The following is a 26666-nucleotide window of genomic DNA, read 5'->3' as shown; positions in this document are numbered from 1 at the left end:
CGAGTGTACCAAGATTTATGGCCCATAAAGAGATCTCTTCAACAAACAGACATGAGTGTCTCTGAAAGTCTTATTCCTCTTTGGTTGCTCCATATAAATCTATTGTTGAGGAATGTTGCCTTAATGTCCATTTGGTGGATCTTCCACCCTATATGAGCTGCAAGTGCCAGAATGATCCTCTTCCTAGCCTTGGTGTCATTCTTGTTATGCTGGATCACCTGTTGGGCATCTGCAGGTGCAGTTTGTAGGTTCTTCACAAAATCTAGCAACCCATTATGTTACAACACTACTGAGATCCGCTCCCTCCATGAGCAGAAGTTAGAGGCTCCCTCTGAACAATGATCTGCCCTTAGTCCTTGGAACGACATATTGCCTATCCAAAAATACTGCTCTTTAAACTCTAGTGTCAGGCCTACTGACTGAACTGTGCTCTTCACTAATTGAACAATTATGGTGTTGGTTTTTAAATACTGCTCTTTAAACTCTAGCGCAGGCCTACTGACTGAACTGCGCTCTTCACTAATTGAACAATTATGGTGTTGGTTTTTATATAGAGCGTGCCTTTGATACCATTTTAATTTTCTTGAAATTCTGCAACTACTTAAATGAATCTACTGAAAAACAAGGCAACTGAAAACTGGAAGCAAGTTAACTTTCACCAAGATACACAATTTCTTAACATTCAATTGGTAGTGGAAAAGAGTGATAAAAACACATGCACACATACAATTGACACCAGCGTTTTCCCTAGGAAACCCAGATGAGAAAACCTGCATTTGTTGTTGTGGGCTTTTATTTATTGTTCTTTGAGAAAATAGATCTTATACAAATTTAATATGCTACTTCTGCAACCAATAAATAACTTCTGAGAACTTATCTCAGCTCTACAATTGCTTTCGAACTGCTGCTTGATCACTACTCTTGGCCTTGACTATTGATCTCAACCTACATACAGAATTGCTTCCTATTGGAACAAATATTGAATTCAAATGTTGGAGGTTTCTTGTGTCAAGGATGTTTGAATTGAATGGTTGAAATGATACAGATAATTAAGAAGATGGTTCCCTTATTAAAAATATTTTAATTGTGCCTCTTTCCCCTATTATTTATGTTGGGCAGTTCTCCCCTTTGAGCTTTGGTTGAAGATCTAAAAAGCAATGGAATGCTATAAGCTATTACCTTTGTGGCATATGTTCTTGTGGTTGATGTCATTGAATCAAAATGTTGGAGGTCTCTTGTGTAAAGATGTTTGAATGGCTGAAATGATACCGGATAATTAAGAAGATGGTTCCCTTATTAAAATGATTTTAATTGTGCCTCATTCCCCTATTATTTATCTGTGTCTATGGTTTGGTAATATTATATGACATCCTTTATCTTGATTCGAAATAACTGCTAAGTTTATGTTGTTCATTTGTGGACAAACCTTCATACATTATTGGTTTTTCCTAATCAAGAATTTCTTTAGGTAATTTTCTATATTTACAAGAAACAAGATAAGTGGTTTATGTATCCTTTGTTAGGGCTATATACACTTTCAATAACATGGCTATTGCCCCTTGTACTCGATTCTTGATTCTGCTTGGCTAATGGACTTGACAATAGTTTACTTGATACTAGTTTTGATCCTCCCATAATTTCTTCTTTAACCGCTGCTACAACACTTGTTTTGCTAAATCTACTCATCATTTCACTTGATACTAGTTTTAATCCTCCCATAATTTCTTCTTTAACCTCTGCTACAACACTTGTTTTGCTAAATCTACTCATCATTTCACTTGGGAGCCCTTATTGCCTAATATTTAGAAATCCTACCTTAAAAAAGCCCCCTTTGAGTTGGACATGAGCCAAACCTAAAGTGTGAAGAGGGTTGGTGAGGTGACATTGGCAGTGTCCTTGGTTGCTTGTAGGCTAGTACCAATCTTTTGGACTTTAATATAAAGATGCTAGTTTGAGAGGTAACATAGGACTAGGGGCCTATGCAAATTAGTGGATGAAGGATTAGAATGACAAGCATCTTGCAAGGAAGTTCCATATCCAAGGCCTACTCGTGTTGGTTTCATTACATGCTTATTAGAATAACAATACCTTCCCTTACAAGCTTATTAGTTGCTTGTAGGTTGGTACCAATACTTTGGACTTTAATATAAAGATGCTAGTTTGAGAGGTAATAACATGGGACTAGGGGCCTATGCAAATTAGTGAATGAAGGATTAGAATGACATACATCTTGCAGTGAAGTTTCATCTCCAATGCCTACTCTCATTGGTTTCATTACAAGCTGATTAGATTAACAGTACCCTACCCAAGCAGACCAAGCCCACCACTAGTATATCCCATTCGATAATAGTTGTAAGATATTTAGAAGAAGAAAATCTATGGGGAAATCTAAATGAATTGATCAAGTGTAGGGTGTAATTTCATGACATACATCTTGCAGTGAAGTTTTATATCCAATGCCTACTCTCATTGGTTTCATTACAAGCTGATTAGATTAACAGTACTTTACCCAAGCAGACCAAGCCCACCATTAGTATATCCCATTCGATAATAGTTGTAACATATTTAGAAGAAGAAAATCTATGGGGAAATCTAAGAATTGATCGAGTGTAGGGTGTAATTTATCAGAAATTGTTAAATATTTGTAAAAATGAAGAAATGTGGCTGAGCAACTTTATTCTGGAATTTCATATGATAATCAATATTTACTCACTTGAGTCCCGTTTTTATTGTTTTTGTTGCAGAGTAAGGTGTCAGTATATGGAATGTCTTCTATTCAACATTCGACTCAGCTTGTGAATGCTCGATTGGGACTCCCAGTTAAGTCTGGTAAATGTGAAACATGTGGAACTGAGAAGCCTGACGAATGTGATGGTATGTGATATGATTGCAAGATTCTCAACCAGTGGAGCTTTGTATCACAATATGTTTATAGTGATTGACAGAAACCTTTGCTATAATTGCAGCTTGATTTACTATTCGTAGAAGTTGAAAGAAACTGTTTTGCAGGTCATTTTGGACACATCAGACTTCCAACGCCAATTTATCATCCTTCTCATGTGGAGGAGCTTAGGCGAATCCTTAGCAAAATATGTCTAAACTGTTTCCGGTTGAAGGGGAAAAAGGTAATCATTTGACAAGAGCAGATATGAAAAGATGACATGACAATTTCTGTCATTCTTGTTTTGTTATTTCCACTTTTATTTTCTATAAAAATTTTGATGTTTTATGTTTTATTGGAAGAAGGGTACATTTATATGCATTTAATTGTTATGGACGGATTTAAAGTTGAACTATGTAATTTATAATGATTTGTGGAGGAGAGCTTAAACGAAATCTTAGCAAAATATGTCTAAACTGTTTTTGGTTGAAGGAGCAAAAGGTAATCATTTGACTAGAGTAGATATGAAAAGATGACATGACGATTTCTATCATTCTTGTTTTGTCATTTCCACTGTTTTTTTCTAGATTTTTTTAAATATTTCGTTTTATTGGAAGAAGAGTGAATTAAAAATTTATATATGTTTTGTTTTTTTCTAGATTTTTAAAAATATTTCGTTTTATTGGAAGAAGAGTGAATTAAAAATTTATATATGTTTTATTGGTATGGACTGATTTAAAGCTCAACTATGTGATTTACAATGAGTTCTTTTATGCTGCTTAATGTTTACAAAACTTGATAATATATTTGCTTCTAGGCTGAATTTTGTAAGGTTTGTAGGTAATGATTTAGATCATGCTGGTCTAAATAAAGATGGCATTTATTTTATAAAGGCACATGTGATTTAATTTTTAAGAAGTGATGGTGATTATAGAGGTTTAGATGATGTCTTCTAAATTTAAAGTGATTTTTAATGTCTTTTCAGCTCGATATTTTTTTACACTGATATTAATCTCTGTAAAAAAACAAGAGAGAGCAAGAGAGAACACTACTTCTAAAAACAGAATTACAATTGCCAAATCCCTAAAGGTCAAAAGGAATTGTAATCATCGAGCAAGGATGTCCTTTCCGGTGGATCTTATGGAAGACAGCTTTTCTAGGTACCTCGAATGAACCTCCAAATATGAATCTCCAAAAGTAAATATCTAATGGTTTCCCTTGCCACAATGTGGGCAAAGCATCATCTCTGAACCCCATTTTGTGATAGATGTGCATGGATGTTCTATTGAGGCAAAGGTTTGATTTGAAGGTCCCCTCCAAATATGAATCTCCAAAAGTAAATATCTAATGGTTTCCCTTGCCACAATGTGGGCAAGCATCATATCTGAACCCCATTTCGTGATAGATGTGCATGGATGTTCTATCGAGGCAAAGGTTTGATTTGAAGGTCCTTTGTTTTGGCCTACAGGTAGGTGTGCTGGTTTGCACATTATATTTTATTTTATTCTCTTAATGTATACAGCATTTTCAAAAGAAAATCTTAAATTTTAAATGCATTTTTACATTGTTATCTATATATATATATATAAATTTTTGTTTCTTCAAATTTTCTCCTAAGTTACCAGGATTCGGATACGGATACAGATCTAGATCTGGATTTGCACGGGATCTGTTTCTGATTCGGATACGGATATAGATCCGAATTTGCATGGGATTTGTTTCTAATTTGCGGGATCTATTTCTAAATTGAAGGATTCGTTTCTAATTTGCGGGATCTATTTCTAAATTGAAGGATTCGTTTCCAAGGCGAGGGATCTGTTTCCGTTGATCATGGATTCGCCAAGCTGTCGGTTCTTGGATGTATTTAGGCAGATTTGGATCCAGATCAGATCTGTGGATCCTGGACCCCAGAGGGTCGGATCCGGTAACTTAGATTTTCTTCCTCAATATGATTTTCAAACCTTAGTTTTATTAAGTTGAATTGGTACCCTTCTGGATTTGTGATTATATGTTCATATATAATAAACATTCATCTTACAGTCCATAAGAATAAAGCTCAAGGTCACCTTCATTTAGGGGGTGTCTCTCATTGAATTGCAAAATCTCTTGTCTGAGACAAAGTCACCGAGTGTAAAGTTTTATCAACTAGGAGGCTTCTCATGGTGTCTTTATAAGATTTAGGATGCTTGCTAAGGCTCTCCTTGTGAGATCTATTTGACCAAAACCAAGAATGATTTCTTTCCTCTTATATTCTTGATCTGCCATCCTTCTTATAAATCTAGAGACCGGAGTGGGTAGTATTAGCTTTCCAGGTGGTTAAAGTAAAATTCTTGAATTGCAAAATATCTTGTCTGAGACAAAGTCACCTAGCATAAAGTTTTATCAACTAGGAGGCTTCTCGTGGTGTCTTTATAAGATTTAGGATGCTTGCTAAGGCTCTCCTTCTTATGAGATCTATTTGACCAAAACCAAGATTGATTTCTTTCTTCTTATATTCTTGATCTTCCATCCTTCTTATAAATCTAGAGACCGGAGTGGGTAGTATTAGATTTCCAGGTGGTTAAAGTAAAATCCCTGCTTATACTTGGTTCTCAGAGATTTTCAAAACTATGGATGAGAAACCTTTTTGTCAAGTTTACTATTTATGGTTTTTTTTGACTCAAATTCAGAGGAATTTGCTCCATTTTTTGAATTGGGTCTTTATGTTGTTCTGGATTTGCTCCAGGAGCTATGTGAAGGAAATCATAAACAAGGTGATCTTGTGTTTGACATGCATTAGGTAGGGTAAAAAAGAATACCTGTTGTTGATGAACTCCTTTCGTAGTGAACACTGAACTGTGTAGAGGCAAGTCATTTTCCAGATAAATTTTGCACAGACAAGTGGGCTAGCTGTGAAAGACTATCTTCTAGCCTCTGGGATTAAGAGATTACCAAAGTGTTGTGCAAAGATATGAACACAAGGACCCAATTTTTTAGTAGGGGAAAGGAATGTGGAGGCAATTTTATTTTCAAATAAAATTAAATGGAGATAGGTAGGTCACCTATGAAAGAATTTCTCTACTCCTACTCTCTAAGAGATCATGCAAGCATAACAAAAGGACTCGAATCCACTACAAGGGTAAGGAATTTGATCTATACGAGGTAGCTTGCTTAAATTTTGTTAGCTTTGTTAAAATTTGATCTCTATGCTTGTGCATAAGCTAAAGAACTAGCATTGTTCTAGGTTCCATTTTGCAAAACATAACAAGCATTAATCTAAGTTAAACAATAGACACAAATAATGGGACCTGAGGCCCCAATATGAATCACTAGGATTCCTATGTACTCCCGCTGTATAATACGTTCCATGATTGTACATAAGCTAAATAACTTGCAATGTTCCACGTTCCATATTGTAGAACATAGTGAGCATTACGCTTTGAGTTAAATAATAAACACAAATTAATGGATCCAAGATGCCAATATGAATCCAAAAATCGTCCTTTATATTCCTAGCATAGAACACATAATTTGTTGAAGGAATTGTTGGAAATAATACTGAGAGGGGGGGGGGTGAATCAGTATTATCACATTAATAAAACTTTTTCATTTCCATAATCAGATTCATATATGCTACTTCCACAACTTCTTATGATTAAGTTAATTGATCTTCAATGAGTGCATTAGAACATTATCAACCATATTATCAGATAACAGATGCCGTAATAGAGAATAGATCATCACACATAAGGCACACACATGAACACCATGATATAAGGTGGAAACCCAATGCAGGAGAAAAACCACCTGCTGCAAGTCATCTCAATCTTCTTCTTAATAAGAAAATCCTTTTACAATATTTGTACTGGTGCAGTCTTATACCAGTACGGGAGCTACAACCCCCTTTGCTCTTGTACTAGCCGATCCATTTACTAGTACGCAGGCTGCTACCTGCTACAATGCTCCAAAGATCTCCCTTAGCTTTTGTACTAGCTTAGATACTAGTACATAGGCGCTGGCCTACAATCTTCTCTACTCCATGTACCACGTTTCATCAATTTTCAGACTGGTTACACTGAAGCACAACACATAATCTGAAAGGCCACTTTTCATCCAATTTTCATACTGGACCCAACAACAACATTGAAGCTCATAATCAAACAACCTTCTGAATCACCCAATCACCAGATCCATACATATACAATGATATTATGAGAGTTATCAACCAGATCTAGTACATAAAGATAAGTCATTAATCATGCTGTTATCTGAACTCAATACCAGTAACCAAACATTAGTTATGCATCCAAAACCCTGCAGAATAGTCAAAGGCAGTTAAAACAAATTTTAAGCAGGGATCGCAACTTCACTGGTATAGATCTGCGGATATCTGTACTACCTCCGCACCAGCGCCTTCTGTGGCGTCGCGACCAGCGCCTTCTGTGGCGCCTCCGCACTGCGCCTTTTATGGCGCCTCTTTGGCGTCTCCGCACTGCGCCTTCTGTGGCGCCTCCGCACTGCGCCTTCTGTGGCGCCTCTGTGGCGCCTCCGCACTGCGCCTTTTGTGGCACCTCCGCACTTCCGCAGCTGCAACCCTCGAGAGATCACCCACTTCCGCAGCTGCAGCGCTCGAGAGATCACCCTTCACAGATTCGCTTTCAACTTCACTTTCATAGATCAAACTTTCAAAACAATAACCCAATATTTCAGATCTTAAGATATTCAATTGCAAGGATGAATTAGCCAAGTGATCTCCTTTGCTTTATATAGGCTTAGGCCTTTCACAATACCACGGGCCAAAACCATAGGATCAAAAAACTGTTGGACTAATACCATGAACCAACCATGAAAGTACGTGAGATCAACACTTTTGACGAAGTACCATGGTCCAAAACCATAGGTTCAAATACCAAGGACTAACTTCCATGGACCAAAGGTAAGTTCTCCAACATATACGCGCTTTTCCTCATAGGTTCAAATACCAAGGACTAACTACCATGGACCAAAGGTAAGTTCTCCAACATATACGCGCTTTTCCTCATAGGTTCAAATACCAAGGACTAACTACCATGGACCAAAGGTAAGTTCTCCAACATATACGCGCTTTTCCTTGCATGAAAGTGTGTGAACTTTTTCTCTACATGAAATAAACTTTTCTCTACATAAAAGTGCGTGAACTTTTCTCTACATGAAATAAACTTTTCTCTTTATAAAAGTGCGTGAACTTTTCTCTACATGAAATAAACTTTTCTCTGCATATAAGTGCGTGAACTTTTCTCTACACTAATTTATTATCTGAGATGAGTGGGTTGACATCAAGTACAACATATGTATCATAATGCCAACAGGAATTTCATTGGGGATTTTCATAGAAAGATCTTGATAGCCCACCCCTTGTTGACCTTGGTTTTGTCATTCTTCCTTGTACTCTACCTCTCTTCAAGAAGTAGTTGAAATCAAAATTGAGAGTTCCATTATTTGAAGTCTTGAAGATGAATAATTTATATAGCCATTTGAGATATTACATAGATCATGTATGGTTGATGGCTCAAAGACTTATGGATCAAAGAGTGAAGGATCAAGCTTCACATAATGAAGCAACTTCCTTGTTGGGATTGGTAATACATGCATGCATGGTCGTATCTGGATCATGGTAGTTCGTGGCCACATTGGTTGTTGCATTGTTTTCATCCAATGCACGTTTTTATTGGATGACAAGTAATACTTTCAAACTTTGTCCTCATTGGATTTTAGTATATCGATACTCAACTAAGCGAAAATAGAGTTCATGTCCACACTTCGAACATGAAAAATCTCTACGGCTGTTTGAGATATTCATAGATCATGTATAGTCGATGGCTTAAAGACCTATTGATGAGATCATGGAGGATCAAGTTTCACATCATGAAGCAACTTCCTTGTTGGGATTGGTAATACATGTTGAGATTTGTAGCTTGGGAGGTACTCCAAACCTTAGGCTAGAGGGTTGGAGGAGTTGGCACACAAGTTTGGCTTGTGGGCTTGGAACCCAAGCTTGGGGTTTTGTACCTAAAGGTATTGGGCCAAAACCATGAGGAAATTTCTACATGTAATGATGTGAGTTGATAGAGGACTCCAAGAGTAATTAGACACAACGAAAATCACTTGAATCTGAGTTGTGGAAGTTAAGATATGAATTTTTGAAGTTGTTGGTGGGTTTTCTTCGACAAAAGTTAGGTCAGCTTGGTGATTTTGTGTGCCACATGACAATTGGTTGACACAACATGGAGCCCTTATGTTTAGTATAAATCTATGTTGCATGAGTTTCTAGAACTAGGGAACATTGGGAACTTGGGTATGGGTGTCGTGAATGGCTAGAGGTTTCCCCGAAATTTACAGGAAACGGCTAATCGGGAGTGGTAATATTATATATAAGAAAATTAAAAATAAAAAAATAAAAAATATATTATTTTTAAATTATATAATTTATATAATAATCAAAATTAATATTGAATCAAAATATTCAAATATTAAAATCAATTTAAATATATAAATAATAAATATATAATCTCTCTTATATATAAATATATTCTTTGGGTGTCTCTCTCCCTGAGTCTTTCCTTTTTATGTATATAAAATATTAAAATGTCAAGTTCAGTATGACACATGACGAGTCTTTGAAACAATCTGGGTTAAAAATACAAAGGAACAATATTACATATGTTTCTCTAGTTATTCTTAAGAGAAAAAGTAAAGTAACTCTAATGTTTAAGCATTGACTGCCACATACAATATGCACACACAATCTTCTGCGATATATATACATAAACAACAAAAGAAATACTCATCAACATGACATCCCAGATATCGCCCTTACATTGAGGTGCCACACGCTTCTTTAACCCATCAAGGGATTGCTCTAGTTTCTCAATTAAGGATATCGTTGTTAAGGATGTCTTTGGCCTTTGTTGCTGCGAAGGTTTCAACTTAGGCTCATGTTTTGTGGGTAGTTCAGCATATTTCTCTACGAACTTTGTATTCCCCAACCCCAGGGAACACTGGAACTCCAAAAAAAAGTCTTCAAAGGTCCCGGAACTTTCCCAAGCTTCCATTGCAGCGCCCACTGAAAAGGGAACGTTCCCATAAATTTCCAAAGCTCCCGGGAGCGCGGGAACCATTGGAACGGGTTTCCCAACTCTTGGGAGTGGTTCCCGTGTAACAAAGGTATAAATATAAGGTGTGTGAGGAGGGCAAATGATACAACAAAAAGTGCATCCTCTCATAGAAGATCACATTTTAGGCAGGGGTAGCTAGGAAAGGAGGAGCGAGGACGTTTTTGAGGAGTTGTAGGTTTGAGCGCGTGAACTGTTCAGAACAGACGTGAGGGCCGCACGAGTTTGTCTTGAACATTCGCGAGGGTCGAGCGAGTTTTCTTAGGATAATTGTGTTGATCATGTGAGATTGCTCGTTACAGACGCGAGCGTGCACAATTTTTTTGCAGCAGTTGCAAATTCGAGCTGTGTGGGTTTTCTCAGGACAGTCACGAGGACTGCACGAGATTACCAAGTACAACCATGAGGTATGATTTGATGTGTTTATGTTGAGTTGGATGCCAAGTGGATGTGGGTTCAGGTTGGACAGGTTGTGAAGCGAGGGCTGCGCGAGTTTGTCTTGAATAGTTGCGAGGGTTGTGTGAGTTTTCTCAGGACAATTGCGTTGATCGTGCGAGATTGCTCGATACAGCGGCGAGCGTGCACAATTTTTTTGGAGCAGTTGCAGATTCAAGCTGTGTGGGTTTTCTTAGGACAGTCACGAGCACTGCGCGAGATTACCAGGTACAACGGTGAGGTATGATTTGATGTGTTTATGTTGAGTTGGATGCTAGGTGGATGTGGGTTTAGGTTGTGAAGCGAGGGCCGCACGAGTTTGTCTTGAATAGTCGCGAGGGTTGTGCGAGTTTTCTCAGGACAATCGCGTTGATCGTGCGAGATTGCTTGATACAACAGCGAGCGTGCACAATTTTTTTTGGAGCCGTTGCAGATTCAAGCTGTGTGGGTTTTCTTAGGGCAGTCACAAGGACTACGTGAGATTACCAGGTACAACTGCGAGGTATGATTTGATGTGTTTATGTTGAGTTGGATGCTAGGTGGATGTGGGTTCGGGTTGGAGAGGTTGTGAAGTCTCTTAGCGGCCAAGAGGAAGGGTGATCCTAGTGGTTGGATGCCCTAACAATTTAGCAAATGCTACAACATGTATTGGACGATTGTGGTCTGTTGCAGGGCAGTGTGAGAATGGACCAAGTGCAGGTCGAAGTGAGGCAGAGTTGGAACAGTCTAAAGAACAACTCGGAGGATTGTAGCGACTTGCTTCAAGCATATATGCACCATCTTGATGGACTAAGGTGGTTGCTAGAGTGGCAGAAGAAGAGCTCAAGGCTCTGATCAATCAGGAGCAGTTTGAGTAGCCCGAGACTTGCCTTGTGGAGAACGATATCTACAACAAAAAGATGGGCAGCCTACTAGCCCATTTCCATTATGGGAGAAGGACATCTTGCAGTGATGGGTGGCAGACCTCCGAGCCATATGTTACTCTTCATTGGAGCAGTGCAGGGAGACTACAGTGGGCAGGAGTTCCTAAGAGCAGAGGAGCAACAATAGGCGTGAAGTCTCGATGTATTGTGTCTTAATCCACTAAGGAACAAGTAGTTAGCAGATTGGATAGCCGAGGTTCAATGGCCTAAGGGAGTTGGTTCATTGATAGAGGCAGTTTGCGGTTGCTATAGATTGGGAGTCAAAGGACTAGGAAAATGGTTAGAACGTACAACCAAGGCAGCTGTGAGGAGCTCTACATTAGCTAGATGGTCAAAGTATATTGTTTAGGGTAGATTGGTTGTCGAAGCGATCGACACCAAGCCCTAGTTGTTGTCTTTCTTGTATCAATGGTTGTATGAGGGCCGTTATCCTTGGTACATGAACCCTAGAGTGTTGTATTATCAGTTTGATTAATATAACGAAGTTAGGTTGTATAAATTTGTAAAAGGTTGTGTATATTTTATGCACTAGTGGATTTACTGTTGTTTATATTCTGCTCTGCAAAGTTGACTTGTTGTGATACTTGGTTTGGTAGTGTTAGTGATTTAAGATTCTATCCCAGACACCAGTATCATGGAAAAACAACAATACATGCATGCATGGTTGGATCTAGATCGTGGTGGCTCATGGCCACATTGGTTTTTACATTGTCGTCATCCAATGCATTCTTTTACATTGTCTTCATCATATCCACTCTTTTAGAGGGACTCGGGATCTCCTTATCACCATTATTAATGGAGTGCTACACTAGGGGTTCTTGAGGCTAGGGGAGTCAAGGCAAGATGTAGAGCATTAGAAATTATCTATATTCTAGAACTTTCCTTTAATGGCCATACCAAACATTTAGAACTCATGAGGGTCATTATGAATTTTTTGGTCATGCCTTTTGGCCTTACAATGCACCCTTTACATTTCAAGGTTTGATGAATTCCATTTTCAAACCCTTCCTTAAAAAAATTGTATTAGTATTTTTTGATGATATACTAATCTACAACAAGTCTTGGAAGGATCATGTTCAACATGTTGATAGAGTGCTCAAACTATTGAGGAGAAACAATTATATGCAAAAACCTCCAAATGTTTCTTTGGAGTACAAGAGGTGGAATATTTGGGTCATATTGTATCTCATGAAGGTGTTAAGGTAGACCCTAGCAAAATTAAAGCCATTAAGGAATGAAAAAATCCCCACATCCATAAAGCATTTGTGAGGATTTCTCGGGTTGACATGGTATTATCGCAAGTTTGTTAAGAATTATGGGAGAATAGCAACACCTCTAACAACATTATTGAAGAAAGATGTATTTTATTGGACTCCAGAAGCAATGAAAGCCTTTGAACATCTTAAAGAGGCAATGTGCCAGGCACTGATCTTAGCTATGCCAGAGTTCACAAAAACCTTTATTGTGGAATGTGATGCCTCAGGAAATGGAATTGGTGCTCTTTTAATACAAGAAGAAAGACCCATTGCTTTTGAAAGTCGTCCAATGAAAGGAAAGTATTTACACACTTCTATTTATGAGAAGGAAATGTTGGCAATACTACATGCACTTAAGGAATAATGACCTTACCTAATGGGAAGACACTTCAAGGTAAAAACAAATCATGAGTCTTAAATACTTTTTAGAGCAAAGATTATCTTTAGAAAAACAACAAAAATGGGTCACAAAGATGTTGGGTTATGACTTTGAAATCATCTACAAAAAAGGGAAGCAAAATGTTGTTGCAGATGCATTCTTAAGAAAGGATGAGGATGTGGAAGCATTGCTTTGTGCCATTTCTATTATCCAACCATATTGGATACACGAAGCAAGGGATGAATGGAAGAATTACGAAGAGTGTGGGAACTCATTCAAAAGTTGCAACAAGATCCCAGTACATCTGATACATTTAGCTAGAAAAATGATTTGCTATGATACAAAGATCGCTTATACCTCTGTAAGAATTCCCATCTCAATCAAAATATTCTTTTGGAATTTCACACTTGTCCCTTAGGAGGGCATTTAGGATTTTTAAAAACTTACCAGAGGGTTAAGAAGGATTTTTTTTGGGATGGCCTTAAATCTGATATTCAAAAGTTTGTGGCAGAATGTTTGGTTTGCCAACAAAATAAAGTTGAGACAATTAAGATCCCAGGTCTATTACAACCTTTATCCTTTCCAAGTCAACATTGGCAGGAGGTTTCAATGGATTTTATCACTAGTTTACCCAAGTCCAAAGGAAATAGTGTCATAATGGTGGTAGTTGATAGACTTACCAAGTATGCACACTTTTGTGCATTATCTCATCCATTTAAAGTGAGTACAGTTGCTACTGCATTTATGGAAACAATTCAAAAGCTACATCGAAACTCAAAGATTATTGTAAGCGACAGAGATCCTATTTTCACTGGAAATTTTTGGACATAATTATTTTTCTTGTCTGGGTAGTCAGTTAGCTCATAGCTCATCTTATCATCCTCAATCTGATGGGCACACTGAAATAGTGAACAAATGTTTGGAAGGATACCTTTGTTGCTTTGTATCTGATAAATAGACACAATGGGTCAAATGGTTTCCTCTATTCTCCATCTGGATTCCATAACTCGCATGTGTCCATTAGGGAACCAGATGATTTAATGCATTTAAGGTGATTCTGTCTTCACACTAAGGAAATACTGAGAGCCATATCCATCATGGCGTAGTTCTACCCAGTCAGGCCAAATGGAGGAATCGATCAGATCTAAACTCTGGAAAAACCACCTTATATTTACCCTGTGGAGGCCGTTTGGATATCCCATATAGGTGAGGCTCTGCAGGAGAGATTCTTTGCTACACCTTTCCCCATGAGATGCGCTAATTGGTACAGTAAAAAAAGGTCGGTCAAAGAATGTGAGGTGTGGCTGAATGGTGGTATAACACTTTCTTCCATATTGCAACAAAAATGAACCCATTTATGGCACTTTATAGATATCATCCACCGTCCATCACATCATATTTAAGAGAAAATTCCAAGGTTCAAGCAATGGAAGATCACATCGAGCATCAACAAAAAGTTCTCCAACCCTTGAAGGATAACCTGACTTTGGCGCAGAATAGAATGAAACAACAGGCAGATCAACATCGCAGTGAAAGAAGTTTTGATGTAGGTGACTGGGTATTTCTACGACTACAACCATACAAACAATGTCCCTTAAGCAAGCTAAGAAGGATAATAAATTATCACTAAAGTATTATGGCCCATACAAGATGTTGCAAAAGATTGGTACTATGGCATACAAATTGGAACTTCCTGCATCTTCTCGAGTGCACTTAGTTTTCCATGTTTCATGCTTAAATAAGGTTATAGGTGACAAGCTCCCAGTTCAAACAATATTGCCAGAACTTGACGAGGAAGGAAAAATCATATTGGAACTTGAAGCAATCACTGAAACAAGAACTTGACAGCGATGAAATTGATCAATTTTAGAGTATCTCATCAAGTGGAAGAACTTACCCGCTGAACATTCCACATTGGAGGATGAGAATTTTATACAAAAGCATCTAGAACTACTCAAGCCTTGAGGGCAACACTTTTTTGAAGGAGAGGGGCATGTTAGGTACCTATAATACTAGTGCATTCCCTTATTATTATTGTCATTATAGTCCTTTATTGTTATTGTTGTGCTATTGTTATTATTGTGCCACATAGAAGCCCACTATTGTTATTGTTGTGCCTTTACATTATTATTGTTATGTCAGCTTTGATTATATTGTGACCCCATAGACTCCTATATCTAGAAAGGAGGTCTTGTCATTTGTATTATCCAAGAATTGTTCATTTGTGTAATGTAAAGGAGGTTGCCCTCTCGGAGAGGCTACTTTTGAAGTGGTTGATCTATCTCATTCTTCTATTTTGTGAGATGGTTGTATAACAAGCCATCTTATCTAGACCAAATATGTCATAGAAATTATTTGCAGCTTGCCTTTGAGTGGCATAACCAATCGACAACAGAGTAAGGTTCACAACTTCCCCATTGTGCTGTATATGCACCACATAAGTGCATACTTCTGGTTGATGTTGCCACTATATGGGTGATAAAATTCATTCTAAGACGACTTGTATCCAACGTGGTGATTTTTAACTGCCATGCTATTAATCAATTCATTGTTGTTGGAATTGCTAGTCAAATTAGAGTGAATGATGCTAAAAAAATATAACTCCACTACCATTGATATAAAATGTATGTGTTGTCCAATAAAACATATTTGCTACATCTTGGAAGCATAATAAACTTACCCTAAAAACACAAGGAATTTGATCGTTTCATAGCTTCTAAAGATCTCGACTTGTCTATTGGACCTCACTACTCTTGAGTCTTTTATATATGTTCTTTTTTTTGTTTAGTTGGAATCATTTTTATAATTTTTATTTTATTTTAACTCCATTGGCCAAATTGAAGTTCAATGGGTAGCATTATCTTATCTTGCTTTTCTGTAGAAACAACTTTTATCTTAACTCTCTCTAGGTGATTACTTCCAGTCAACTTTTTCCCCATGCTAGTGGTCATAAGACCTTGTCACAACAATAAATATACAAAAACAAGCCTTCTCTTCTTGAAATTCCCCTTTTTTCTTTGTGGAGGAATCTACTTTAATAACATATCCTTCTACGCTTGGTTGCTTTAAACCATGGTCTAATCTTGATTAGCCAGATTGGTTCGTATGGAAAGGTTGAACTAGGTCGGTTTTGATTTGTCCTTGATCTCATTTCATCATCATCAACTAGTTGTTACCAATTCTTTTACTTATTTTTTTGGTTGATCCAACTTTAACACTAGGCCAATTTTAGTTTTGAGAATATTGTCTACACGCGTCTCAACCCTGAAAAAAGTGGGTTGTCAAATCACTATTAGAGCAAACACTCTTTAAAAACGATTATTGTGGGTGGTCTTCCTACTATCTTGGATTTGCTAGTTGGTGAGTTTTGGTTTTGAGGACATTGTCTACAAGCTGAAGTCTGAAAAAATTGGTAAGTTTGTCAGATCACTATGAGAGCAAACACTTGTTTGAAAAAGATCATTGCGGATGGTATGTTGTATTTGCTACCCTGTTAGGGCTTGCTTGGCACCATTGAAACATCATTGCAGTTGTTGAGATTTGTTGCTTATGCTCCATCATGAAAACTAAAAGCTGTCAGGACTCCTGCTTGGCACCATTGAAACATCATTGAGTTTGTGAGACTTGTTGTACACGATCCATAAAAAATTATGCACATTGGCTACAACTTTCCATGGCTACACCAACGATGCAATCTGGCCCGACCTGTGCCAATCACACTGGCTCAAGTTAGTGTTATACATACACACAACCCCACTTTTTTTGTACGTAATGGTGGCTCCTATATGCCATCTCTATTAATCCTACCTTGTATCTCTGATACCATATAAGAATCACATTCATGCACAACTGCAAATTGACAATAAACCCATGTAGGGAGATGGAAAGGTTCATATGAGTCATTAATCACAATATATGAGAAAATTACATAGCATAGTCTGAATTAGGAAGATGTGTAAGTTTTGTAATTGCTCCAACAATCGATCATTGATATACTACTTAATGAATGTGAAGTCACTATAGCTTAACTTTATTACATCATTAAAGAATTTTACAAGATATGTCATGAAGTACTCTCAATTAAGCTATAGTATGTGAATTTTTTCGTAAATTGCAACAACTGGTATTAATTCTTCTAACTCATAAATTATGAAGTTTATTCTGTTACGAGAAAATATCGAATTAATGACACTGCAATTATTCATAAATAAATACCTTGCAGAAAATAAACTGGAACTGAGAAAATAGATGCACACACAATAAAATTGACACTGGTATTTTTGGACAAAAGTCCCCCGAAAAAACCAATGTGGGAAAATAGTTGCAGCGGATGAGGGTTTTATTATTATGCTGCAACAAAGATTACGAGTACAAATCTAGGTGCCAGACTGGCAACTCTCTCTTGAGAAAATACTCTCAAAATTATTAAGGGAATTTTTCCCTTCTCAACAAGCAATCCGACAACAAACAAACAATCCATCAACAAACGCCCATTGAAATTGGCCCTGAAATACCTCTCCGCAGGCCTCTACACTGCTTGTAACATGCACTACCCGGAACTTCCTATGAATCAGACGGCTTGCCAGTTGCTGCCTTTGGAAATGATTCGTTTGGACTTCTGGTGAAAATCCCGGCCACTAGCACCTGAATCGATCTCTTGCTCTGCTGAATCGAATTGCCCCTTTGAGGCTCTGTAAAGGCCCTGCGCAACGTCTTGTGGAATAACTCAACCTCTCTCAGATCCCTCTTTCGGAACTAGAAATCTCCTTCGGATTCTCTGCTACACTGCTGCTATTGCTGCGTCCTTTCTGGCTAGAACTTATCCCCCTTGCTCAATCTCTGCAACTAGGTAGCTTGATTAGCCAAGGAACTCGCACTATTGGTGTGTTCTCCATCTACCCATCGAGTTACTCTTATAATCTCTCGATGGTGAACCAACGACCATGATTAGATCCCCATCAACGATTAAGATCATCTCGAACTTGATTGGTGTGAGTTTTTAGAGTATTCTCATCTTTCTCAATTAATTGTTGTTAATTAATAACTTTTCCTAAGTTAGATTTAAGAAATATTCAATTATTGATTAATTGAGCTATCTCTAGGTGTTTTCTTGTGAAACTTTTTCTGGGTATTAGACATTTTGTGTTCCTTAGCCTCTCTAACCAAAGTTGAGAACACTTGCCCAATGCTACAAAAACTAACATAGTACAAAGACTATATTACACCATAAAGTAATTTCATAGCATAAAGTATGCCTAACTTCAGCCACTAGCACCTGAATTGATCTCTTGCTCAACTGAATTGAATTGTCGAGAACACTTGCCCAATGCTACAAAAACTAACATAGTACAAAGACTATATTACACCGTAAAGTAATTTCATAGCATAAAGTATGCCTAACTTCGGCCACTAGCACCTGAATCGATCTCTTGCTCAGCCGAATCGAATTGCCTCTTTGAGGCTCCGCGCAACCTCCTGTGGAATAACTCGACCTCTCTCAGCTGCCTCTTCTGGTACTAGAAATCTCCTCCGGAATCTCTATTGCTACATTGTTGCTATTGCTGTGTCCCTTTTGGCAAGAACTTCTCCCCCTTGCTCGATCTCTGCAACTAGGTATCTTGATCTGCCAAGGAACTCACACTATTGGTGTGTTCTCCATCTACCCATCAAGTTACTCTTATAATCTCTCGTTGGTGAACCAACGATCGTGATTAGATCCCCATCAACGATCAAGATCATCTCGAACTTGATCCGTGTGAGTTTTTAGAGTATTCTCATCTTTCTCAATTAATTGTTGTTAATTAATAACTTCTCTAAAGTTAGATTTAAGAAATATTCAATTATTGATCAATAAACTTAATTGAGCTATCTCTAGGTGTTTTCTCGTGAAACTTTTTCTAGGTATTGGACATTTTGTGTTCCTTAGCCTCTCTGACCAAGGTCGAGAACACTTGCCCAATGCTACAAAAACTAACATAGTACAAAGACTATATTACACCATAAAGTAATTTCATAGCATAAAGTATGCCTAACTTCGGCCACTAGCACCTGAATCGATCTCTTGCTCAGCTGAATTGAATTGCCTCTTTGAGGCTCTATGCAACCTCCTGTGGAATAACTCGACTTCTCTTAGCTGCGTCTTCTGGAACTAGAAATCTCCTCCGGAATCTCTGCTACTACACTGCTGCTATTCCTGTGTCCCTTCTGGCTCAAACTTCTCCCCCTTGCTCAATCTCTGCAACTAGGTAGCTTGATCTGCCAAAGAACTCACACTATTGGTGTGTTCTCCATCCACCCATCAAGTTGCTCTTATAATCTCACCAACGACCAATGACTAAGACTATCTCGAACTTGATCCATGTGAGTTTCTAGAGTATTCTCATCTTTTTCAATTAATTGCTGTTAATTAATCATCCTTCCTAAGTTAGATTTAAGAAATACTTAATTATTGATCAATTGACTTAATTGACTTAATTGAACTATCTTCTAGGTGTTTTCTCTTGAAACTTTTTCTGGGTATTGGAGATTTTGTGTTCCTTAGCCTCTATGACCATGTCGAACTTGATCCATGTGAGTTTTTAGAGTATTCTCATCTTTCTCAATTAATTGCTGTTAATTAATCATCCTTCCTAAGTTAGATTTAAGAAATATTTATTTATTGATCAATTGACTTAATTGAGCTATCTTCTAGGTGTTTTCTCTTGAAACTTTTTCTGGGTATTGAAGATTTTGTGTTCCTTAGCCTCTCTGACCAAAGTTGAGAACACCTGTCCAATGCTACAAAAACTAACATAGTACAAAGACTATATTACACCATAAAGTAATTTTATAGCATGAAGTATGCCTAACTTAAATTCCCAAATTTAGCTATACAAGGTGTGGCCATTCTGAAGGACCTTTGTGAACACTTTTGCACCATCGATTTGTTAATTAGGACATTGAAAAAGCTTCATCCTCTTTTCTCTTCGTCTGAACATTTGGCACACCTCATTTTTCTGGTGGGGAAATAAAAATGTGCATGTCTTTCTCATGGAAGTATAGAGTGCAAATATGATGATTTATTGAATTAGGATGCTTAGAAATTAAATACTAAAAACTACGTGGTTGCTAAGCTTTTTAGGTCACATTTACAGTTAAAAATGTGCATGTCTTTCTCATGGAAGTATAGAGTGAAAATATGATGATTTATTGAATTAGGATGCTTAGAAATTAAATACTAAAACCTACATGGTTGCTAAGCTTTTTAGGTCACATTTACAGTGTTCGGAATCCTATAAGAAGAAAATTAGTATCCTAACATGCTTGTGGTGAAAATTGTTGTTTCTGAAGTAAAAGAGACATGGTTAATATCAGTTTTTAAATTGTATTAGAAATGATTCTAATGTGTAACTTCTAAGTTTGTGTACAGTAAAAGGAGTCTATATGCAGGACATGCTACAGTAGTAGAAATGTGTACATCATTCCCATGGCAATATAGAGTGCAAGGATGATGATTTTATTGCATTGAGATGCCCCTAAAGCAAATACGTAAACTTTATGGTTGCTAAACCTTTCTGGTCACATGATGCAGTATTTTAAACAATATAAGAAGAAAAATAGTATTGTAATGTGCTCGTAGTGAAAGACGTTGTCTCTGAGTAAAAGAGACAAAGAGAGTTACTAACAGATTTTGAATTGTATTAGAGACCAAATGTTCTAATGTGTAACTTCTAAGCTTGTATAACAGTAAAGAACTTATATGCAGGATAACCTACAGTATAGCTATCCCAAGTAAAAATTTGATAATAATAACAATTAAGATGCCAATTTTTCAAAATTGATAGGCTCTAGTTTAAAAATGAGGTGGACCAAAGATGGAAGCATTGTGCTGATGTCAGCCAAGATTATGTTTTCCAGTATTTATTCGAAAGATGTAAAGAAGATATGAAGATATTTCTGCGAAGTTATACATCAAACTGCAGCTGCCCGTCTTGAAGACTATGACCACGTCCGAGGGGAAAGCAATGTCATTTTCCCATGCTCTGGCCAAAGCAGGAAATGGATATTCAAGCTAGATGGCTGGAGAGGGGGAGCAGCCAGTTTTTCAGCTGGCAGTGACAATACTGGGATGATGGATGCCGGAGACCAGAAAAACAGATTATAACAGTTTGAGCTTGGCATTGTTTCTAAAAATAAAAATTGTTTGAGATTTTTGTTTATTAAGAATCCAAGAAAAACTTGTACAAATAAAAGGCAGTAAGATCTTTATGCAATAGATTTTGGTTGCTGAATGGTCCAAAATTAATTTCTATTCTAACTTGAAGAATGTTATCTTTCTTTACGATGCTATCCTTAATTATTTTCTTCTTATTCTTCTTTGCAAAGATAACATCTATTTTGTTTAGTAATGAAGTATTTGCCTCAAATTTCATTAATTAATTCATCTTTCAATTATTAATTTGTCTTAGGGAGGAAAATGAACATTAAAAATTTGGAATAAGGCTTGCAGTGTTTAGAATAAAACTTGTTTTTATGAAATATCATAAATGCTTTTGCTAGGTTTCCCCATGGTGCTAGCATTTATGTCTTGTTTGTTATTTGTTCCTGAAGATGCTTATAAAATATCACCAGTAATTGTTGGCATGAGTTTGCCTATTATAAATGCCAAGAATGTTTCTGTTTATACATATTCAGAATATTGCAGCTTTAGCTGCAATCTGATTGTTTATGCTTTGCTACTCTTGTACATATTATTGTGTGTGTAATATAAAGTTTAAACAGTATTTTCTGAAAAAGAAATGCGGCATAAATTTGTCTTGACCGTGGCGTGCAGGAACATCAAGATGCAGGCAATCCAGTCCTAGAAGTTGAATGCAATGGTGTGACCTTCAAAATACCCAAGGATAGTAGAGTCTCAAAAAATTTGAAAGCTGCTGAGGTGTGATATTTTCCATTATTGCAGTTAGTATGAGGTCTGAAAATTCACTGAATTTGTAGATAAGTGAATGGAGCATTGTTCTCAATATTTTCGACCTTGAAAGCTGCAGGATTCTTGCAATTTTGTGAGTCCACAGTCCTCTCTCGGTGGTAAAAACAAAGATTTCCAGAAACAGAAGCAGATTAAAGTTACAAATAATCCAAAGATGAAGGTCAGTTACATGTTCCAGCAATGGAGACATCGTTTATGTATCTTTGTTTGTTGAGAAAGTATTGAAGCATATATTAACACATAAGTACGATGGACAAATTTGATCGAATCCTTCTCAACAATGGCAGGGACCTTCACATGTAGCTAGTCACTTCCCATCATTAGCAGATAAGTATGAGACTTTTGACAAAAAAAGCAGGGGTGAAACTTCAAAAATATCAAAGACTGCCAAGGTAACATACACTTCCGGAGTAAATATGTTCAACATTATGCATACAAATATTTTGGTTGTAATACTCAGTTATCTGCTATGTTGTGGATTCATTTGGAGAAGATATTGATCAGCTAATTAGAAACAAGTATTCATTGATATCATCACAAACTACCAATCAATGTCTGTTTTTGGATTGATTGATAGTTGAATCTGTACTGGGAGATATTTTTGAAGTACCTGAATTAACATTCAGTGCAAATATACCGTTTTTCTTTAGACATGACTTCTTTAAGGCTATTAAAACTAGGTTCTTCGAATGAGCTATGATGCTTGCATACGATTCCTGGCTACCCATTAATTAGCCACATGGTAGCCTGCCTTAGAGGAGGCCAAGCTGGGCCATATGAGTTGTCCCTAAATGTGACAGTCAGTTAAGTGTGTTTTGAAGGTGACACTTGTTTGGCTTATGCAGAAGGATAACATGAACAGTATGATTAGTTGTCTTGTTTATAAGGTGACGCATGTTTGGCTTATGTAGAAGTCTAACATGAACAGTATCCTTGGTTGTCTTGTTTAATAGAAGAATTTAGTGATAAGTAGGATGCATTTAACAGCAGACTTCTTAATGTGTCTTTGTTTATTGAGTAAAAGTTGAAGCATATATTGACAATATGATGGACAAATTTGACTTAATTGTTCTCAACAACAGCAGGAGTCTGCAAGTTTTCCTAGTTCCATTCCATCAATGGCAGATTATGTGGCTTTTGACAAAGAAAGCAGGGGTGAAATTTCAAAGAAAACAAAGACTGGCAAGGCGATTACAATTAAATTAATTCAATTGTATGCTATAGTGTCTATTCATTTGGAAAAGTTATCAGTTAGCTAATTACAAACTCCAAATAGTTATATAGTCATCACAGAGGACATATTGCCATCTGCTTTGCTGATTAATTCATAGTTGAACTGGTAGTGTGATTTAATAGAGGATGTTTTCAAATTTACCTGAACTAACATTGAGTGCAAACTTGCCTTTTTTTATTTGGACATCACTTCTAATGCTGTTTAAAATCACGCAGTGATAAATGGTTTTTGAATGCAAAGTCTATTGTTTTCTTAGATTACCTATGAATTATTTTATAGCCATGTCTACCCTAGAGGAAGCGAAGATGAGCCTTCTGAGTATGTCTTTAAATGGTTCTCTGATCTATCTGAGTTTTATCTACATCCAGTTAAAGGTGTTTCCAACATGACTCTTTTTTGGCTTATGCAGATTTCTAACATGAACAGTGATTAAGTTGGCTTGCTCATTAGAAGTGTACAGTGATACTTAATACTAGATATATTTAAGAGTGTTCTTCTTAGTGTCTCATTGTTTGTTCATTATATATTGAAGCATATAATGCATGCAGAAGTATGATTGGCAAATTTGACTGAATTGTTCTCAACAATAGCAGGAACCTGCAGCTTTTGCTAGTTCCTTCCATTCTACACCGAATTATGTGGCTTTTGACAAACAAAGCAGGGGTGAAAATTCAGCGAATACAAAGGCTGCGAAGGTGACAATGACTACAAAGAAGGCCAAGGTGATTTTCATTTCCAAGTAAATCCAGTCAACATTGGGTTGGATATACATTACATTCAAATTCCTTAAGTTGTATTTGGGGATTCATATGGAGATGATATGGGTCAGTTAATTACAAACTATATATTCATAACAAAGTACACACCGTTGCCTATGTTTTGAATCTCGATTCATTGATAGTTGAATTAGTACTGGGATTTTCATTTAATAGAGAACATTATGAGATTTAGCTGAAGTAACCTTCCGTGCAAATCTGGCAAAATTTTCCGGATATCACTTCTTTTAGGCTATTAAAAGTTGAAACTATGGTCATCCAGTGATATGTGATAAATACCTAGGCCTCCCATTAATTACTATATAGGCATGGCTTTCTGAGTATGAATTAAAATTGTAAATTCTCTGATCCATCTCAGTTTATCTACAGTTACTGTGTTTGAAAGGTGACACTTGTTTGGATTATGTAGAGCTCTATTATGAACAGTATCCTTAGTTGTCTTGTTCACTAGAAGAATATACTGATTTTTAACAGTAAACGTATGTTTCAGCTTGCAGAAGTTGGGAACAATCTTGAAGATCGAATCTGTTGCTCTTCTTGAATCTAAATTTGGATATCCATTACTCGTTGATTTCCATTGTCGCTAGGTCTTTCACTCATGGTTTCTTTTTAAATTGAAGGACACACTCAATACTTTTCACTATGAGAAAACCATCTTAGAACCAGGAATAATAGGCTTCAACTGACATCAGAGGAAAAATCTTCCGACAGGATTATAATTTTAGACATGTCTACCAAGATTCATGAACAATAATATTGATAGAAAAAAATGTCTTAAATAAAGTGTCTTACTCTTGGTATAATATAGCCCATCTCTCACTGTGAGCATTTTTCAGAAGCCAAATTTGTGAACATCTATGTTGTGCTGGTTTTCGAGACGAGAACAGTGGGGATGGGGGGACATGTCAGCAGGATGGCTAGAACACACCTGCAAATTTAGAATTCAACATCATATATATATATATATATATATATATATATATATATATATATATTAAAAATGTTAGGACGGCAGTATATATTAGGACTGCCATCCTAATATTTTTAGTGCATATATATATATATATATATATATAATTCACCATCAACATTTGTAGTTTCTTGTAAGCATAACAGGATATACCATACAGTATTATGCATAGCCCTTGCACTTGCCAGTTCTGAAAAAGCTTGGGCAAATTAGAAGCGTCGAGTGATGTTCCATTATTGGACCCTAGACACGGGCAGAATGTAGTTTAGGTCTAGGAAATCAAATTGTAACTATTTTCAGGAGACAAAGAACTCTATCTATTACAGCATTTCTTCCTGATATTTCTTGTTAATGATATTATCTTAGAAGTTAGAAGGCATTCCCTTGTCAATAGGTTCTACAGACTTTTACAGCCGGGTTGAAAATGACCACAAAACTCTTTTGTATTTGTATAGAGATTAGATCCATAACTCAGATTAAGAAGGTGATTGAATGGGAATTTATTTGAACATTTAGTGCCCGATATGAATAACTACTATCTGATTGTTTTCACAATGCGAGGTTGGGATGGTGGAAGAACTGGACTTGAATGACTCCTGGAAACCCGTGTACAATATGTAAAAGATAATATGACCCCAGCAAAGAGAAGAACAAGAGAAATAAGTTAGAACCACAAGGGTCTTTTGAAATGTTGCATTTCCTGGTTCTCTTGACAAGGAGGCTTTGCTTGCTATATTGTTGTTGCTGAAAAGCTAAGTTACCAGGATACGGATCCGGATACGGATCCGGATGCGGATCCGGATACGGATCTGTCAGATTTTTTAAAAGTCAGGATCCGGATACGGCGGGGAAACGGCGGGTATATATAGTATATAAATATTTTCCATGGTAGGTAAAAGGCTTCAATATTTATGGTCACTAGTCTAACCTCTATTGGTACAATCTGAAGACCTCAACATGTCGCTACATCATTATGTGTAGACAAAATTGACCACCTCTAAAAATAATTTGTAAGTTGTGTGTGGTTTGTAACAAGGGTGACTTGCAAACTTGCAAGATGCCTCTAGACCTTGAGGAATTAATATGTTTACTTACTTTCGGAGAAGATAAACCGTAGCTAGTCAAAAAAATTACAACTTGTAAAAATACAAAATTTTAAATGTATAACTTGTATAATATTTAATATATATTTTAAATATATGATACAATAAATTAATATATTTAATTTTATAAATATATAAATTTTAATATTTCTATTTATCCTACAACACAAATTATAATATAAGTAATAGAACATAATTTTAAATTATAATTTTTAAAAGACAAGTTTATAATAATTATAAATTATAAATTTTGAACGGTATAAATATAAATGTAAAAAGTAACTTTAAAATATCATAAAGTTTAATTAATATACAAATATAAAAAGTAACTTTAAAATATAATAAATTTTAATTAATATATAAATATAAAAAGTAACTTTAAAATATAACAAAGTTTAATTAATATCTAAATATAAAAAGTAACGTTAAAATATAATAATTAATATATAAATATAAAAAGTAACTTTAAAATATAACAAAGTTTAATTAATATCTAAATATAAAAAGTAACGTTAAAATATAATAAAGCTTAATTAATATATATAATGCGGGTCATGCGAGATGCCGAAAACAAATGGGAGAGTTCACGAGCCATGAAACAACACAGTGGA

The 26666-nt window shown here is 36.4% G+C and overlaps 1 protein-coding gene across 2 annotated transcripts in view; it reads left to right on the top strand.

The window, feature by feature from the left end:
• The window catches only part of NRPD1B (nuclear RNA polymerase D1B), a 309428-nt gene that overhangs the window by 54562 nt on the left and 228200 nt on the right, over positions 1 to 26666 (top strand). Inside the window, exons 2-7 of one of the 2 annotated variants that reach the window (XM_089428292.1) lie at positions 2745 to 2874; positions 3010 to 3125; positions 21817 to 21921; positions 22031 to 22132; positions 22260 to 22364; positions 23800 to 23928. In XM_089428292.1, the coding sequence (XP_089284418.1) occupies positions 2745 to 2874; positions 3010 to 3125; positions 21817 to 21921; positions 22031 to 22132; positions 22260 to 22364; positions 23800 to 23928 (687 nt within the window). Of the gene's footprint in view, positions 1 to 2744; positions 2875 to 3009; positions 3126 to 21816; positions 21922 to 22030; positions 22133 to 22259; positions 22365 to 23061; positions 23160 to 23799; positions 23929 to 26666 lie in introns of those variants that run through there. The other variant, XM_089428293.1, reaches the window with a different exon arrangement.

The sequence above is a fragment of the Pinus tabuliformis genome, chromosome 4_2, assembly GCF_031772625.1.
Source record: "Pinus tabuliformis cultivar Carrire ecotype Pingquan chromosome 4_2, CPIR1, whole genome shotgun sequence".
NCBI lineage: Eukaryota > Viridiplantae > Streptophyta > Pinopsida > Pinales > Pinaceae > Pinus > Pinus tabuliformis.
The sequence above is the reverse complement of the archived record's forward strand: the minus strand, read 5'-3'. Positions and strand labels throughout refer to the sequence as shown.